Source organism: Furipterus horrens, unplaced genomic scaffold (genome assembly GCF_987537825.1).
Source record: "Furipterus horrens unplaced genomic scaffold, mFurHor1.1.pri manual_scaffold_12, whole genome shotgun sequence".
In the NCBI taxonomy this organism is placed as follows: Eukaryota; Metazoa; Chordata; class Mammalia; order Chiroptera; family Furipteridae; genus Furipterus; species Furipterus horrens.
This window is the reverse complement of record NW_028327182.1, coordinates 83,029,182-83,046,206: the sequence shown is the minus strand read 5'-3', so window position 1 is coordinate 83,046,206 and position 17,025 is coordinate 83,029,182. Positions and strand designations below refer to the sequence as shown.

The window sequence follows — 17,025 nt, the reverse complement described above, 5'->3', positions numbered from 1 at the left end:
ATATGTAAGTATATTTGTAAAATAGATTACTAAACTTGAAATTGTATCAAAAGGTATATGTATTAGAAATTGAATAACATTTCCTAAATCTAAAGTAGTACATTTTTATATTCATTAAATCAGCATAAATGAATGTATTTATGGAAATGCTGTATTTATGAAAATGAATATATTAAGGAGTTAAATAAGGTCTGTGGAAACCATCATTTAATCTTTTAATAAATAAACACATTTCTAAAACAGACTTCCTAGTAGATGTTTTCTGTAATAATCATAGTCTTAAGATTACTAGTAAATACTTTGAACTATAAAAATCAATTTCTAATATTACAGGAAAGTTTTTGCTTTATCTATAAAAATATAGAAACTCAATTTTATGATCATAAAAGAATAAGAATAATATAATATAAATTTTATTTACTCTCCTGTGTAAATATTTACTTACCTTTTGTAAATGAAGACTAATTGTTAAACTAGTGCTTTGTATTTCCAAAAGTATGGAAATTGCATTTCTAATAGATTCTAAGTTTTTATTGGGGCTTCTGCTAAAATAAATAAACTTATCTCTGATTTTAATTGTAATTTAAACAAAAACTGAGTCAGAGGTGTTTGGGGTTTAACATAATTCATTTCCACATTTGACTTGCCATCACATTTTAGATTTTTATGTAAATATGTCATTGTATTCTGTATGCTTTGTCCATCAAGTCTTTTAACTAAAGGAAAATTACATGTTAAAATTTAATAAAATGAAATTTAATTAAAATTTTAAAAAGGGAAAATTAAATAAGATAAAATTTTAAAATAAGACTAATATATGTATATGTTTGTTCTTCTATTCCTTTTCTTTAGTTCTACCTGGGAATTTGATGGTCCAACAATCATATATTGTCCTTCCAGGGTAATGACAGATTACATTACAGATGAACTTAGGAAACTGAATGTAGCCTGTGGGACATACCACGCAGGCATGAATATTAGCTCAAGGAAAAAGGTGCATCATAGCTTCATGCAAGACGAAATTCAGGTGAAGATTGATCATCATTACTCTCTAGTCCCCATAGTGGAAACAGATATTTCTCTATTTACCAAATTTTTATTGAATACCTTCTTTGTATTGAGCATAAAAGAGTTCTTCTAATAAAGGAATCAAAGAATAATGTGGGAGATAGATACTTGAAGAAACTATTATAGACTGGTATAAACAGCAGCCTGTACAGGATGCTTCGGTGCTCAGAGGAGGGACTGCTAGCTGCTTCGGTAGGTTGTGTAAAGGGATGGTCCCCCAGGAAAAGCCATCTCAGTAGAGTCTGGGCAAGTGAGCAGAAGTTTGTCAAGTGTGCAAGGCCGGTAGGTGAAGAGGGAAAAGGAATTGGTTATAGGATCCCAGGAAGAAGGATTACCATGTGCGTAGCACAGCGGTGTGAAGGCGCAGGACATCGTGAGTGGTTTGGAATGGTTGGCGAGAAAGGGAGTGTGGGAGAGGAACGCCTTCAAGGAGAGGCATTATGGTGGGAGGAACTGTTACAGACTCGAGGGAAGGTGGGGCGGGTTGGCTGGGCAGGTTATAGAGGGCCTTAAAATGTTCAGAAAGGCAGGCTGGAACTGGTGTGATGTGTCCCTAGCTTGTCTAATAGGTAAGACATGTTAAAATAGGATAATTCTTGTTGAAGTTGATGTGAGGGAGAAAGGAGTCCAAGAACCTCTTTATCTCTAAGACAGTTCCTGTGGGTATCTCATCTTATAACCAGCCCCCCATAGCACCACAGAATGGAGTTTGAAAACCATCATGACAGACTATTCTGTGTTTTTGAGCAAGATAATAGAAACATGAGACTGGCAGCACTAAGCAGGTTTGATGTGAAGGAGAAAAACCGAAGAAAGGAAGGGTATCGATGATCAAGTTACTGTGAAGTGCTACAGCTGAGCTTCCTGTAGCGATTGCGGTTATGTAATAATTTTAATTTGTAATGATTGGAAGGAACCCTGGTTCCATGGGTATTCATACAGACCGCTGGAGAAGACTTGAATTCAAGCCACGTTAGTAGATTTAAATCCATGACATCACACTGTGAACATCATACCTGCATGCTGCCGCTGTAAGCCTGTGGACCGGTCCTCCTCTCAAGTTAAGAGATGAGCTTCCGCTTTGCATGGTTCTGTGCATTAGGTCATCCATTTCCTCTCTCCAGCCCTCCATATCATATGTAGTTGTCAACCTCCCCAGAGCAGCGTTGTTCAGACACCTTAGGTCAGGTCCGGTGTGTAAGGACTGTCTATAAAATTCACAGTGCATCGTCATGCTGTAGTGCACACCTGCCCGAAAGCTTCTGTTCTCAGCCTTCCTCTTCACAGGTGCAAGCAGCTCTCTCGGCTGCCTAGGATAGAGATTTTACCCATATTCTTTTTTTCTTTTTTGCTTGGAAATCTCCTGAAATAAATACCCAAATTTTTTTACAAATGCTATTTTACATAACTGCAAGACACAGTTTCATAGAACTTCCTGCCAATTTCTGTTAATATGTTCATCACTTTCTGAGGTTTACTGCAGCAGCACCTTTGATGTTCGCATTTCTACTAATAGTCTGTTCAAGATGACTGAGGTACTCTCTAGGACAGTTTAGATTTTCTCTTATGCTACTTAGTTCTTTGGATTCCTTACTAGCCGATTTGTCAGTATCCATTTTACTACTAACAGTTTTTTTCAAGAAACTAGGCTTTTTCTGTTTATCAAAATCCCTTCAGTTTTTGACAGCTATACAGTTCCACAGCCAGTTCCACGTTTTTAGGTGTTTGTTGCAATACACCCCACTTGTTGTTCTTTTTTGTTGTTGTTTTATTACAGTTGTCCCATTTTTTTCTTCCATTGCTTTCTCCTATCCTGCCCCACCCCCACAGTCAGTCCCCACCTTCTTGTCCATGTCCATGGGTCATTTATACTAATTCCTTACCCACATTCTTAAATGCTTTTATTTTTATTTTATTATCTCAGGAGCTTGAAAATTATCAGATAAAATGTATTAGCTGCTGCTTACTGAATCTTAACTATTTATGTCTGAACCCTTAACTGACCGATGAGTTTATCTATTATGCGTTGTCACTGATTATTCATTTAAGTAGAAACATCTCCTAAGAGACCTGAGTATAAACTTTATAACTGACCGATGATTCTGTTGATGATGTTTTACTACTAATTATTCATTTAGGTAGAAATACCTCCTGAGAGACATGAGGGAGCACAAACTTTATAACATGTTGTGATGGGGGATTTGTTGGGTGCATCTGGGCTTCCTGCCAATACGCAGCTTCCTTGAAACATTGCTTTGACATAATGGCTTTAAAAACCTCACAGTGATCAGTAGTTATACCTAATATCTAGAAGGGTGCATGTATATCTGTGCTCTTATAGTCTTCCTTTTTATGGCAGGATGCCACAGATTTTAATCCACATAATGAAAATTAATAGATTAATATTGATTTTGTCACCCTAGGCTGACATCAAGGTCTCTTTGTGTCTGACAACTGGCCAGTATAGTCTTTCTTTGCCATTATAAATAGTTCAAAAGCTTCACTTATGAATTGAGAGTTCTCAGACACCTCAAGGTGATGAAAATACATTTCCTCATGCATATAGAATGGTCTGGTGCTCTTGGTATGGGTTATTTGCAATTGCGCATTTATTGCATGCCTACGGAGTGCATACATGCCCAGAATTCTAGATATTCACACTCCTGTCTTTTCACAGTTGATTTACACTACTGTGAGCGTAAAAGTACAGCTCATCTTCCTAGCTCACCTTCCTGGCTCTTAAGGTCTTGGACTGAGTGATTCTTAGAATGTTAGTATTTTCTATTTTATAATTTTAGAAAAAATTTTTTTCTTTCTAATTATTCATAACCAAATTAACCACTTTTATATGTAGATTTGCATTTTAGTCTATGATAATTTGTTTTTACTTTTAATCCTTTTAGTTTTATGTCCTTTTGTATTTTATTTGCCTTTTCAAGATGGTTTGAATTCCTTCCCTTTCTGAAATGAGGTTGTGAATTAATTATTTGACAAAATATCTTTATTTACACCTGAGGAAATAGGTAGGTCTCATCTAAGAATAGTATCATATGATGACAATTAAATCTTAAAAGTTCTCTATACAGATAGACACACACACACACACATAAATGGTAATTATGTGAGATGATGAATGTGTTAAGTAATCTTATTGTAATCATTTCACTATGTATGTGTATCAAATCATCACATTATACATCTTAAATTTGCACAGTGTTATATGTCAGTTATATCTCAATAAAGCTGGAAAAAATTGAATAGGAAATAACACTTGAAAAAGAAAATTAGAATTATGTTGCTTATTCACTCTTAAATATAGCAAAATTGCCTAGTCTTATTCACCCAAAACTTTTTCTTAACATTTTTCCATTCCTATATTTATTTTTCTCTCACCTTTACTGTACTTCCTTTTATTTGGTCAGCTTCCTTCCTTCCTTCCTTCTTTCCTTCCCTTCCTTCCCTCCCTCCCCTCCTTCCTTCCTTCCTTCCTTCCTTCCTTCCTTCCTTCCTTTCTTTCTTTCGTTCTTTTTTTTCTTTTCTTTCTTTCTTTCTTTTTTTTTTTCTTACTGTTGGTCTGTATTAACACATTTTTAAAAGGCACTGTAATTTTTATCAATTATGCTTGTACACAAAGAATGAATAGTTCTACAGTGAAAAGCATCAACCTCTCATTCCTTCCCCACTTTCATTTCCCATTCCAATGCATTTAGTTTATTCTTTTGGTGTTTACTGCTGTATCTTGCAATACTTGCTTATATTGCAACTACTTAGTATTATTTTTTTAAAAAGTATTTATTAATCTGTAAATTGGGCAGGTTATCTTTTAATCGCTCAGCCTATTTATTTTAAACCCCCTTTCCTCCTAGTATTAATATCAAAATTTTGATTAGATAAACATATATTCAAATATTATACATATACATAATTATTGCTTTGTAAATGATTTTTATTGCTAAGCCATGTAGTGTTTATAGTTACTTTTCTTGCACAACTTTGTGTATTCTTATTGTTAATACTTAAAAAATATTTGTTTAGTTTTTTTTGTGTTCTTTTCATTAATTCATCCCTGAAACTTCTCCAGTTATGTAAATATTCATCCCAAAATACTGATATATATTAGCAGTTGTACCAATTTTATCCTTTTAAAGATGTAGGGATATATTTGTCTTATTTTACCAGCTTTAATGAAATGCTTCCTTTCATCTTAGAACAGTGCTAGAAAATACTAAGATACTGTGCAATCAGGTAAGAACTCTTGAAACGTTATAATAACACAAAAGTTTCATTTAATATGATAGTTCTTTTAAGAGCCTCTTTTGTGTCTTGTACTTACAGGTAGAGGAACCACTTTATTTGCTAATTTTTATAGAGGGGAAACAGAAGTCCTGTTTTATGGTCATTATTCCTTAATCTGTAAATTGGGCAGGTAATTTTTTAATCCATAAATGATCGGTTGAAATTCTATTAAATTCAGTTTCATGCCGAGGACTTAAGTTAATGTACTAATTATTCTTATGAAAAGGTTAAAAACGTAAGATTTTAGTTCTGCTAAATGTTTGTCAAACTGTGTTGTTATTTATTCTCAGTGCGTCATAGCTACCATTGCTTTTGGAATGGGCATTAATAAAGCCGACATTCGCAAGGTCATTCATTACGGTGCTCCGAAGGAAATAGAATCATACTACCAGGAAATTGGTAGAGCTGGCCGTGATGGACTTCAGAGTTCTTGTCACATCCTCTGGACTCCAGAGGACATTAGGGTAAAAAGGTAAAAACATGTATTGCTTTCACACTTGCAGATTTTTTTCTTTCTTTCCATATAAGCTTTGAAAGCATTTGAGGCAGCATCCAGAATTTCAAGGAATGTATTTAAGTGCATTTAAAACAAAACAAAACAGAAGACCTGTAAGAACATTTGGGCTGCCACCCAGAGGAGATGACTTTTTTCAGCCATACCTTATTTAGTGTGAAGAATGAACTACATCAGGACTCTCCTGGAAATGTAACACAGATCCCATGGAATACTTTTCCTGATAAGCTGGTTTTTCCTCCTCAGGTGTTCTCAAGTTTAGATTTGCCTTCAGCTGCAGTTACTTAAGATACCATGAATTTCGTTATTGTTTTTTTTCTCCCATGCTAAGTGGTGCTTATTCCAAATGACTTCTGCTCATCCATATTTGGGTATCTTTATTATTTGCTTCCTTTGATAATTCTTTGAGAGCATGCAAGATACCCTTGGCAGTGTGTGATATTCATGCTGCACTGTACGGATTGACTGTCATTAAAAAATAATTCTAAGTGTTTAGTTTTCAATACAGGAATACCACTCTACATAAATACTAAACAGTTACTTTGTTGACACTTAAGTTTGGTGAAATTTATATTGGAAAAGAAAACGTCACTTTGCAGTAATTTGGGGGACAGGGTTTAGCAACAGATTTCCTCATCCATAGTGAGAAAATTTCAGGAAAACACTTATATTGTGACTGATAGGCCTGCCAAAGTGAAGAATTTTAAAAATGCACCTCCAGGTAGCTGGATAAATTGAGCTCTGGACTGGGCATATTAGCCTGTTTTATTAAAATGATGAGAGTGCCTATCCAATACAGTTTTAATTTATTCATCCTTTAACAATGCTTTTATTTATTTATTTTAGTGCCCACTATGTTCCAAGCATTATGCTTGATGCTGGGGGTACGATGATAAATGAAAGCAGATAGAATACCTGTTTTTATAGAGCTTACAGTCATGGGAATGGCAGATCTTAATCGCAGAACCATACAAATACAGATACTAGGGTTTATTTTACTGTTCTCTTCTTGTGCTTGAAAATTTCAATAATCAGAAGTTTTATTAAAAAAGGTTATGCAAATATGTGTACAATTAAAATTGTGTTAAGTGCTATGAAGGAAACGTGCATTGAGTAGTGAGTCTGTAATGAAGTGTGTGTTTGCCAAGTTGAGGTCAGATAAGTCCTTCAGGAAGTGATAGGGGAAACTGAGATCTGAAAGAAGCATTAAGGATTAATTAGGTAAAAATGTTTGCTATAAATTTTAAGCTCTTCCTTTTAAAGAGTAGTCAATAGCTTTTGTTTCTTTTTTCTTTTTTTTTTTAATTTTGGTTTTTCAATTACAGTTGTCCCCTTTTCCCCTAATTTCTCTCCCCCACCCAACCCACCCCCTCTCCCGAAATCATAGCCCTCCCCGTTGTCCATGTCCATGAGTCTTTTATACAGGCTCTTTAATTAAGCCCTTCCCTTACTTATCCCCCTTCTCTCCTTCTCCCCTCCCCCCTATTGACTGCTATTCTGCTCTCTGTTCTATTTAGTTCCTTTGTTTGTGTTGTTCTTTAGTTTCCTGTATTAGGTGATATCATAAGGTATTTTTCTTTTGTTGCCTGGCTTATTTCACTAAGCATAATTTTCTCTAGTTCCATCCATGTTGTTGCAAATGGCAGGAGTTCCTTCTTTCTTTCTGCTACATAGTACTCCATTGTGTAAATGTACCACAGTTTTTTGATCCACTCATCTACAGATGGGCACTTAGGTTGTTTCCAGCACTTAGCTATTGTAAACAGTGCTGCAATGAACATAGGAGTGCATAAGTTCTTTTGAATTGGTGTTTCAAGATTCTTCGGGTATAATCCTAGTAGTGGAGTCGCTGGTTCAAAAGGCAGTTCCATGTTTCTTAACATAGGGTCAATAAAGCCATCCTCTTAAACACAACAATTACTGTTTTCCAATGGATGATAGAGTCAGTGTACAGTTTTTAATAACTAAAGTAATTGGCATAGAACACAGCTCTGCAGGCTGCTACTAAGTTTGGGATTATATGAAACCTAAGTTATTTCCTATCAATTCTTTTTCTTTTTTAACATTTAAAAATGATTTGCTTTTATTTTTTTATTATTATTATTTTTTTTTAATTTTATTTTTTGGTTTTTCATTTACAGTTGTCCCATTTTTCCCCCATTGCGCCCCTCAATTCTTATTTTATTTGGGCATTGTGCTGAAGGTGCTGAAGACTTTGCCTAAGTTTTATACAGTGGCTTTGCAGATTCATCAACAGAGACAGTTCCTGTTTTTCTGGGTCTCAAAAGATACTTTTACAATTTACAGGAAGTAACAGTGATGAGTAATTAAATAGTGGTGCCAGAAAACCCATACTTGAGTCTTTAGTATAGACAGGTTGTTCTTTGCATCCACCCTAAGGAAATAAAACTAGGGTTAATCAGGATAAAAAAAAGACTTCAGTAAGGCCTGAGGAAGTATCTGTGTTATACTTGTGACAGACCTCTTCTATTAGAAAAAACAAAAAGTTTTAGAATAAATGAAGTTGCTGGTTCCCAACTGAAAAGGTCACTAATTGACAAAATGTTTAGTCTGTACTACATTAGAATCCCGTGAGAGTGAACTTGTCCAGTCATCACTGTAAATGTATAATTTTATATTTCTTCTTGCAGAAGCCAAACCATTGGCAAAGTCCCAGTGTCTGCATTTGCTATAATTATTTGAAACAGACTTAGTAGTTATTGTAATTTTTAAGGAAATAATTTGCAAATTAATTTCAATTTAATACATGTTCCACTGGCTCCAACTGACTCCTATTTATGGTATTTTTTTTTTTTAGAAATTTTCTTCTTTTTCAACTTGTTTTTATTCTGTAGACTTTTGTACTTTAATTATTGTAATAGTCCCAAAAGAAAAATAAATATTTGATCTGATGTTAGAGACTTGTACTCTTTTCTCAAATTTGTTACTGACACTGAAAGATTAGTTAAATGTAGATCATCCGAACTAAATATAAGAGAGGATTTTGTTCTTAGAGTGTAAGCATTTGTTTTCTTTCTTCTTTCTGAGAAGGAGGTGAGCTAAATAAACTAAAGCAAAAAAAGGAACTAATTTTTAGCCTGTGCTCTAGGAAGAATGAGATTAGATGCTAACCTGGGAACTAGAGTCAACAGTTGGAAGAGACTCTTAGGAAATTACAGGCATACCTCATTTTATTGCACTTGGCTTCATTGCGCCTAACAGATGTTGCATTTTTGTTTGTTTGTTTGTTTTTTATGAGATTGAAAGTGAGACCCTCTGCCAGCAAAAAGATTACAACTTGCTTTATTGTGATACTTGTTTTATTGAGGTGATCTGGAACTGAACTTGCAATATCTGTATATGGAAGGGTGGTAAGTGGTGTCAAATGATAAGAATGTTTTTGAATAAGAGATCATCTGTGTGTTCAGACTTCCCAGAGATCACTTAACTGGATTTCCTGTTGGTGTCATCCTTGAAAACTGGATAGGGGTATTATTTTTATCAGGCAGAAGTTTCATAGTCAAAGTATGTGTCAGTGAGGTCTGTTTTGATGACGATCAGTATTATCACTTAGATCTTATAGATAACTCATTGTTTTCTTTTGAAATACCTGAAATGTATTCAACTCAGATTTTTATTTACTCTTGGAAAGATGTGCAAGGCTGTTTGGGAGATTGTATCATCTGATATCTGATGGTCATAGAATTTCTTCACAGCAGCTAGAATAAACAGGATGAGTTATATATAGCAGCATTAACTTTAAAACAGACATGTTTTTAAAGTTATTTAACCATTTTAAATAAATTTAACTTAATGAGAGAAACATCAGTTACAGTTATTTGAGGAAGGAACTTAATTCTGATACTTTACTTGTGTCCTGTAACACCCTATAATACAAGATATACTTTCAGAGGGCTGAGAAATCCTCTGAAGAGCTAATAGAAATCTAGACTCATATTTGGGTCATGAGCCTCTTTCAATATTTCTTACATAGATGTTTTTAGTTTTTCATATGAAATTAAAGGATAACTTTTAACTGGGAAAAGGTGAAAATTCATATATAGGAGAAAGATTGTCAAAAAGCATGTAGCATATAAATCAAGACCCTGGCTGGTTTGGCTCAGTGGATTGAGCGTCGGCCTGCGAGCTAAGTGTCGCTGGTTCGATCTTTCAGTCAGGGCACATCAGAGAAGGAAAACTCTGATTCCAAAAAACCTCCGCTGCCTTGTGGCATACCTCTTCAGGGGAAAGGCTAAGGGAGTAAACCCCGACAGAAAATCCGGAGCCGGAGTCCCTAAGGCGGTTTGACGTTGTAGTCAACACCGGCAACTCCTGCGGCGCACCTGAAGCCAAGCTGTATTGACTCCGTCTTTCCCTTGGACCCTTCAGCTGCGAAGAGAGGGGGGGTCTGCTGCATGGGCAACAGCAGACCCTCCATATCACCCTGCCCAGGCTCTGTAGCTTCAGCTTCACTGGAGAGGACACTCCAGCGTCATCGCAAGAGGTCGATTCAACACGGGAGGAGACAGATACCGTGTCACTCCCGAGTCGGACTGCACAGCCATTCTCGGCGGTGCAGATAGACTCTTAAGAAGCTACACCATCGTCTCTCGAGACGGACGGCTGCCGATAGATAGTATATAAATCAAAATGAAAGACTTTAGGGTTTATAAGTATTTTTCAAAGACAGCTAAAAAATTGATGCTTGGATACAAGTAGAATTCTTTCAAAAATAATTTTCATAAAAAATCAGAAAAACACTTGCCTCTATGAGGGACGTTGACTGGGAGGAGGCATGTAACTTTCTGGAATGACAAATATTCTTTCTCTTGATAGGGGTATGGAATTATAGGTTATGAAAAATAAAAAGTAGTAAGTAAATAAAAAAAAATCACTAACGCAATTTAACATATTTCTATGATATTTTTAATTGACAGGCAGCTCCTTAATGGGATACAAAGTGAAACGTTTCGATTATTCAAATTAAGGATGTTGGAAAAGATGGAAAAATATCTTCGTTCCAGTAAATGTAGACGACAGTATGTATCATTTATTTTACATCAATTAATCACATAGATTTATGGGTGGTGGTCTTTTAAGACAACAGTTTTGCAAAATAATTAGAAATATTTAGAAAGAATATTTTGTTGGTATTGCATATATGCTGAATTTTTAAGACAACTTTTTTGCCTTAGTACACTGAAGGAAAATAATGAGGTCCCAGGTGAATCAATTAATAATGATTTCAGCTCATTATTTTCAGCAATGAATTTAACATGTATATTTTTGTTCTTTTATTTAATTTAAAATTTTCTCTTGGGTAGAATCATCTTGTCTCATTTTGAAGACAAACAACTACGAAAGGCCTCCTTGGGTATTATAGGAACTGAAAAATGCTGTGATAATTGCAAGTTCAGGTAAAGATTTATTCTTCTAGATGGACATTCTAAAAGTGTTTCTCTTCCTTTGCATATAATTTTTAATTGAATTACATTTTTTAAAACAAAATACTAAATTTATTTATTTAAATAGAGAATAAAGCACACAATATTAAAGTATTTTGATTTATAAAAAGACAAAGCAATGAAGTGGAAGACCTAAATTTAAACATACCAGTAGTTACATTAAATATAAATGATCTAAAACACCATTTAAAGCAGACGTTATTAGAATTGGTTTAAAAATGTGACCCTACTATTTGCTGTCCATAAGAAATCTACTGCAGGTATGTGGGTAGGTTAAAAAATAAAAGGGTTGCCCTGGCCAGGTGTGTCAGTTGATTGGAACGTCATCCTGTGCACCAAAAAGGTTTTGTATTTGATTCCTAGTCAAGGCATATACCTAGGTTGGTTGCTGATTTGATTCCATGGTAGGGGTGCATATGGGAGGCCACCGATTGATGTTTCTCTCTCTCTCTCGTCTTACCCCTTCCTCTCTCTCTAAAATCAATAATAATAATATCCTTGGGTGAGGATTAAAAAATAATAATAAAATAAAAGGACAAAAACTAATATCATGAAAATACTAATAGAAAGCAAGTCGCAATTGTTATTTTAATATCAGATAATGGAGATTTTGGAGATCAGTCAGGATTCTCCAAATACACACACACACACACACACACACACACACACACACACACTCAGAGAGAGGGAGATAGAGAAAGAGAGAGGGAGAGAGAGAGATTTTTAAGGAGTTGGCTCATGCAGTTGTCGGGGGTTGGCAATCTGGCAGGCAGGAAAGTTGGGCAGGATTTCTATGTTAACAATCTTGAGTCACAATTCCTTGTTCTCCAGCAAACTTCAGTCTTTGCTCTTTCAGGCCTTCATCTGATTGGATGAAACCCCTCACATTATTAAGGGTAATCTCCTATATTCAAAGCATCTGATTGTAAATATTAATCACATCTACAAAATACCTTTACAGCAACATCTACGTTAGCATTTGACCAAACAACTAGGTCTCAGAGTCTAGCTAAGTTGACACCGAAAGTTAACCATCATATCCAAGAACATGTAATCCCAAGTGTGTATCTATTTAACGAAAGAACTGACAGAATGGAAGGCAGAAATAGAGAAATCCATAATTATAGTTGGTGATGTCAACACTTTATCTCAGTAATTTATAGAACTAGGAGACAAAATCAGTAAGGAGGTAGGAGAATTGGTCAGGACTATCAACAGACTGGATCTAATTAACTTTTACAGAACACTGCACCCAACAGCAACAGAATACACATTCTTTTTGGGTGCTGTAATCTTCACAAACATAGATCATATTCTGGGTCAAAAACCAAATCTTTACAAATGTAAAAGATTTGTACTCATACAGAGTATGATTTCTGGCTATAATGGAATGAAACTAGAAATCAGTAACAGAAAGATAACACGAAAGTCTTCAAACACTTGGAAATTAACACACTATTAATAATTCACAAGTCAAAGAGGAATCCTCAGGGTGAAAGTATTTGAACTGAATTAAATGACAATATGAAATGTATGACATGCAGCTAAAGCAATACTTATAGGGAAATTTAGAGGGTTAAATACTTTTAATATAAGAAAAGTTTCTAATCAGTAATTAAGCTTCCACCTTAAGAAGCAAACAAGAGCAAAGTAAGCTAAAAGAAAGTGGAAAGAAATGAGAGAGATAAGAGTATAAGTCAATGAAATAGAAAACAGAAAAACAACAGAGAAAACCAATGATCTCCAAAGCTCATTCTTTGAAAAGGTCAATAAAATTGATAGAAGCGTCTAACATAAAGGAGACACAGATTACCAATAACAGGAATGAAAGGAATTTCACTACAGACCCAGCAGACATTAAAGGGTAGTAAGGAAACTCAGTGCATGTACATTTAATAACTTAGATGAAATGGAGTAATTCCTGATAACCTCAAGCTCTAACAAAACTTACCCACAGTGAAATACAGTAGATAGCCCGAATAATTCTACAACTGTTAAGGCAATTGGATCCTTGTTAGAAACCTCTGAAAGTAAATTTCCTAGCCCAAATGGTTTCAACAGCAAATTATACCAACATTCACATGAAGAAATAATGCCATTTCTACAGTATGATTCTATTTATATGATACTCTCTTTAAACAAAAGAGTATCCTGTAGGGCCCTGGCTGGTGTGGCCCAGTGGATTGAGCACCAGCCTGCGAACCAAAAATCCGCAGGTTCAATTCCCAGTCAGAGCACATGCCTGGGTTGCGGGGCAGGTCCCCATTTGAGGGGCAGCTCATTGATATTTCTCATGTACGTTGGTGTTTATCTCCCTCTTGTTCTCCCTCCCTTCCCCTCTGTTTAATAAATAAATAAAATATATATTTTTAAAAGACTATCCTGTAGGGATGAAGAAAAGATCTGTGGTTGTCAGAGGTTCTAGGGAGGGGAAAGTATGATTACCAAGGAATAGAACAAGGGAGTATTTTGCAGTGATGGATTGTTGTGTGTCCTGATTGTTGTGCTGGTAACTGTAGTGGGGGTAGTTAGATGACTCTATACCTATCATTCCATGGATGTGTTTAAATTTGTAAAACTTTACACACACACAGATCTATAGTCAATTTCACTGTATTATATGGATTGAAAAAATAAAATAAAAACAAATAGTATACCTAGTTGAAAAAACTGTATACCTAGATGTGGTATTTGTATTACTGTTAGACTAAGTATTATTAAGGATGGAGATGTTCTCTTTGCAGCAAGGAATGGTTCCTTCACCAACGGGGTGGGCTTGTTCTTTATACCTTAAAAAACAAAACAAAACAAAACACCTTCTACAAATGTATGAAGCACAAATTGACAGAACGGCTGGAAGAAATCAACAAATCCACCATCAAAGTAGAAGAGTTTGATATAAATTTATAGTTATTGGTAGGTTAGGCAAAGAATTAGTAAGCTATTCAAAATTTGGGTAACATAGAAACAAGCTTGATTTATCAGACACATCATGTATAGAACCTTGTACCAAGCAATTAAAATATATCTCAAACATTTTTCTTCATGCCTACCTAGTTAATGATGATAACTGCATAGCACCCGAGGCTGGTTCAGTCTAAGTTCTGTCTAGAACCCTAAGGTCTGAGTGATTAACCTTTCAACAAACCTATATCCATTTGCAGTGCACTGGTTGGGAAGCACTGAATTAGAGACTATACTTCTTATACATACATGAAATACGTATTAAAAATTGGCTGTGTATTAGAGCAGGTGTTGGCAAACTTGGACGTGGGCCATGCTTGCTGCCTGTGTTTGTGACTAAGGTTTTCTGGGAACACAGCCGCACCCTTGGTTTATGTGTTATCTGTGGCTGTTTGCAGGGCTGAGCTGAGTAGCTGTGATACAGAGACCACATGGCTTATAAAGCCTCAACTGTTGACTCTCTGACCCTTTATAAAGAAGTTTCCTGATCCTTGTACTAGACTGTAGCATGTCTCAAAAGTTTTCCGTGGTTGGAGTCAGACACGCCACATTTTCTCCAGAATGTAATTGAGTTAGAAGCAGATAGAGGAAAAACAAATTCTCATTTATTTGGGAATTGAAAATAACACTTTAAAATAACTAATTGATCAAATAAAATATCAAACTGAAAATTAAAACACTTTTAAAACTTAGTGATAATTACAATAATATACATTAAAACTTGTAAGATGCAGCATAGGTAGTACTTTTTGGGAATTTAAATACTTATATTGGAAATGGAAATTAAATAAGTATCTTGCTAAAGAAGTTAGGATAATAAACCTAAACGTAGTCTTTTTTTTCCCCAAAACATATCTGGAATACTGAATATATTATTGCTATTTTAAAGATATTTATTATAAATAAAGCAATTAAATTAGGTAGTTGAACAGTATTAATTGATTTTCTCTAAAGAGTCCTTTTGTTCTCAGCCTGCTTTAAAGTATTCACATTTGTATTAATGATAATTTCAAATCTACCTGAAGGATGGCTTAAGAATTTAACTTCTAAAATGACTTAAATGACCTGGCTGCTGTGGCTCAGTGGATTGAGCGTCGGCCTGCGAACCAAATGTCGCTGGTTTGATTCCCTGTCAGGGCACATGACTAGGTTGCACGCCAGGTCCCCAGTTGGGGGTGCACAGTGATGTTTCTCTCCCTCTCTTTCTCCTTTCCCCTCTCTCAAAACAGATAAATAAAATAAAAAATAAAATAAAATAAAGTAACCTTGTTAACAAAAAAATAGATTAATTAATAAAAAAAGAAAAATGCTTCCAGAGAACCCATATTTAAAAAATAAATAAATAAAATAAAATAAAATGACTCAAATGAAACATTTATAATCTCTGTGTCATATTTTACTGTCATTAGAGTTTAAACTAAAATTTTATTGCATAGGAAATTTATTTTTAAGTTAATGTCTTTTTTTTTAGCACCAAACCTTTTCTTCCACCAAAATCTAACACTGAAATCCAGTATCTGTATAATCAATAGTGTGAGCTCTCTGAGCTGTAACTCTGCTCTCTGACTGCTTGAACTTCTTCCTTTTTCTTCTGTCTCTGGTCTGAGGTACCTCCTGTGAAACTTGGGTTTTAGGACACTGGGGTTGAGAACCATCAGCTTAGCACACCTGTGATGCTATGTTATAGTCTGTATTTCATGCCTTAATACTTCACCTGCTCTTGGCTGTGACCAGCTTTATTTGTAGCTTCTGAAGCAGTTAGCACATTTGAGATCTTTTTTTACTTGGCAAATTATTAACTCTTTGCTTCTAAAGGGACATGCTTTAACTAAGCTCTCTAACATGTTATTTTTATTTAGATTGGATTATTGCATTTCCATTGATGACTCAGATGATATGTTCCAGGACTTTGGTCCACAAGCATTCCAGCTATTATCTGCCGTGAAGATCTTAGGAGAAAAATTTGGAATTCGGGTTCCAATTTTATTTCTCCGAGGATCTGTAAGTATATCTGTGAATCATCTTCATAGTTCTGTTACTCCTGTTCCACTTTTCTTCAGAGGTTTGCTGTGTTACGATCGCAGCTTTGGCTTTAGGTGAGTTATTAGAAACTCGGAGTCGTATTAAGTTCCAATTCAAGATGATGTTCATCACTTTGGACAAAAGCTGTGTGTGTCACATCTGCTGTTTTCATGTTTCAGGCTGATGTTCAGCTCTGAACCTCAGTCTGGAAGCAATTTTATTATATTGCAGTTGTATAATCCCTGGACTGATTTTTCTTAGGATAATTAAGAAAAGTTAACTTTCATTGTGCAAGAGACAAGTAGAACAAAATTATATCTTAGTGTCCAGGAGAATAACAAATGCTTTGAATAAAACTAATCTCAGTGATTATTTGTAAAAACAGTATTTGGCAGTGTATTTTTTCTTTCCTTCTATTCTGTTTCTTATTAGGAGTATTTAGACCCCAAGGAAGTTTTTTGTTTTTGTTTTTTTAAAATCAATAAATAGTTCAGGTACTTTTTTAGTGATTAATGTGGTAGTATTATGTTAACAATTGCAGGTAAATCTAAATAGCACATGGTCTTTAACAGTTAAGAGAGCTTTTACTGTAGTCCTTTTGTTTATATGGTCTTATTCCTGATTTAGAAGTCTGCAAAGCAAAACTAAGTATTGTATATTGATATTAATTGAATAAATGAAAAGTGGGATAGAATC

The 17,025-nt window shown here is 34.9% G+C and overlaps 1 protein-coding gene across 1 annotated transcript in view; it reads left to right on the top strand.

Moving 5' to 3' along the window:
- WRN (WRN RecQ like helicase) overlaps window positions 1–17,025 on the top strand; it is a 113,724-nt gene that overhangs the window by 67,006 nt on the left and 29,693 nt on the right. The window contains exons 19-23 of the mRNA XM_090258272.1: window positions 853–1,027; window positions 5,655–5,836; window positions 10,816–10,917; window positions 11,203–11,295; window positions 16,167–16,308. Of these exons, the coding sequence (XP_090114398.1) occupies window positions 853–1,027; window positions 5,655–5,836; window positions 10,816–10,917; window positions 11,203–11,295; window positions 16,167–16,308 (694 nt within the window). The remainder of the gene's footprint in view (window positions 1–852; window positions 1,028–5,654; window positions 5,837–10,815; window positions 10,918–11,202; window positions 11,296–16,166; window positions 16,309–17,025) is intronic.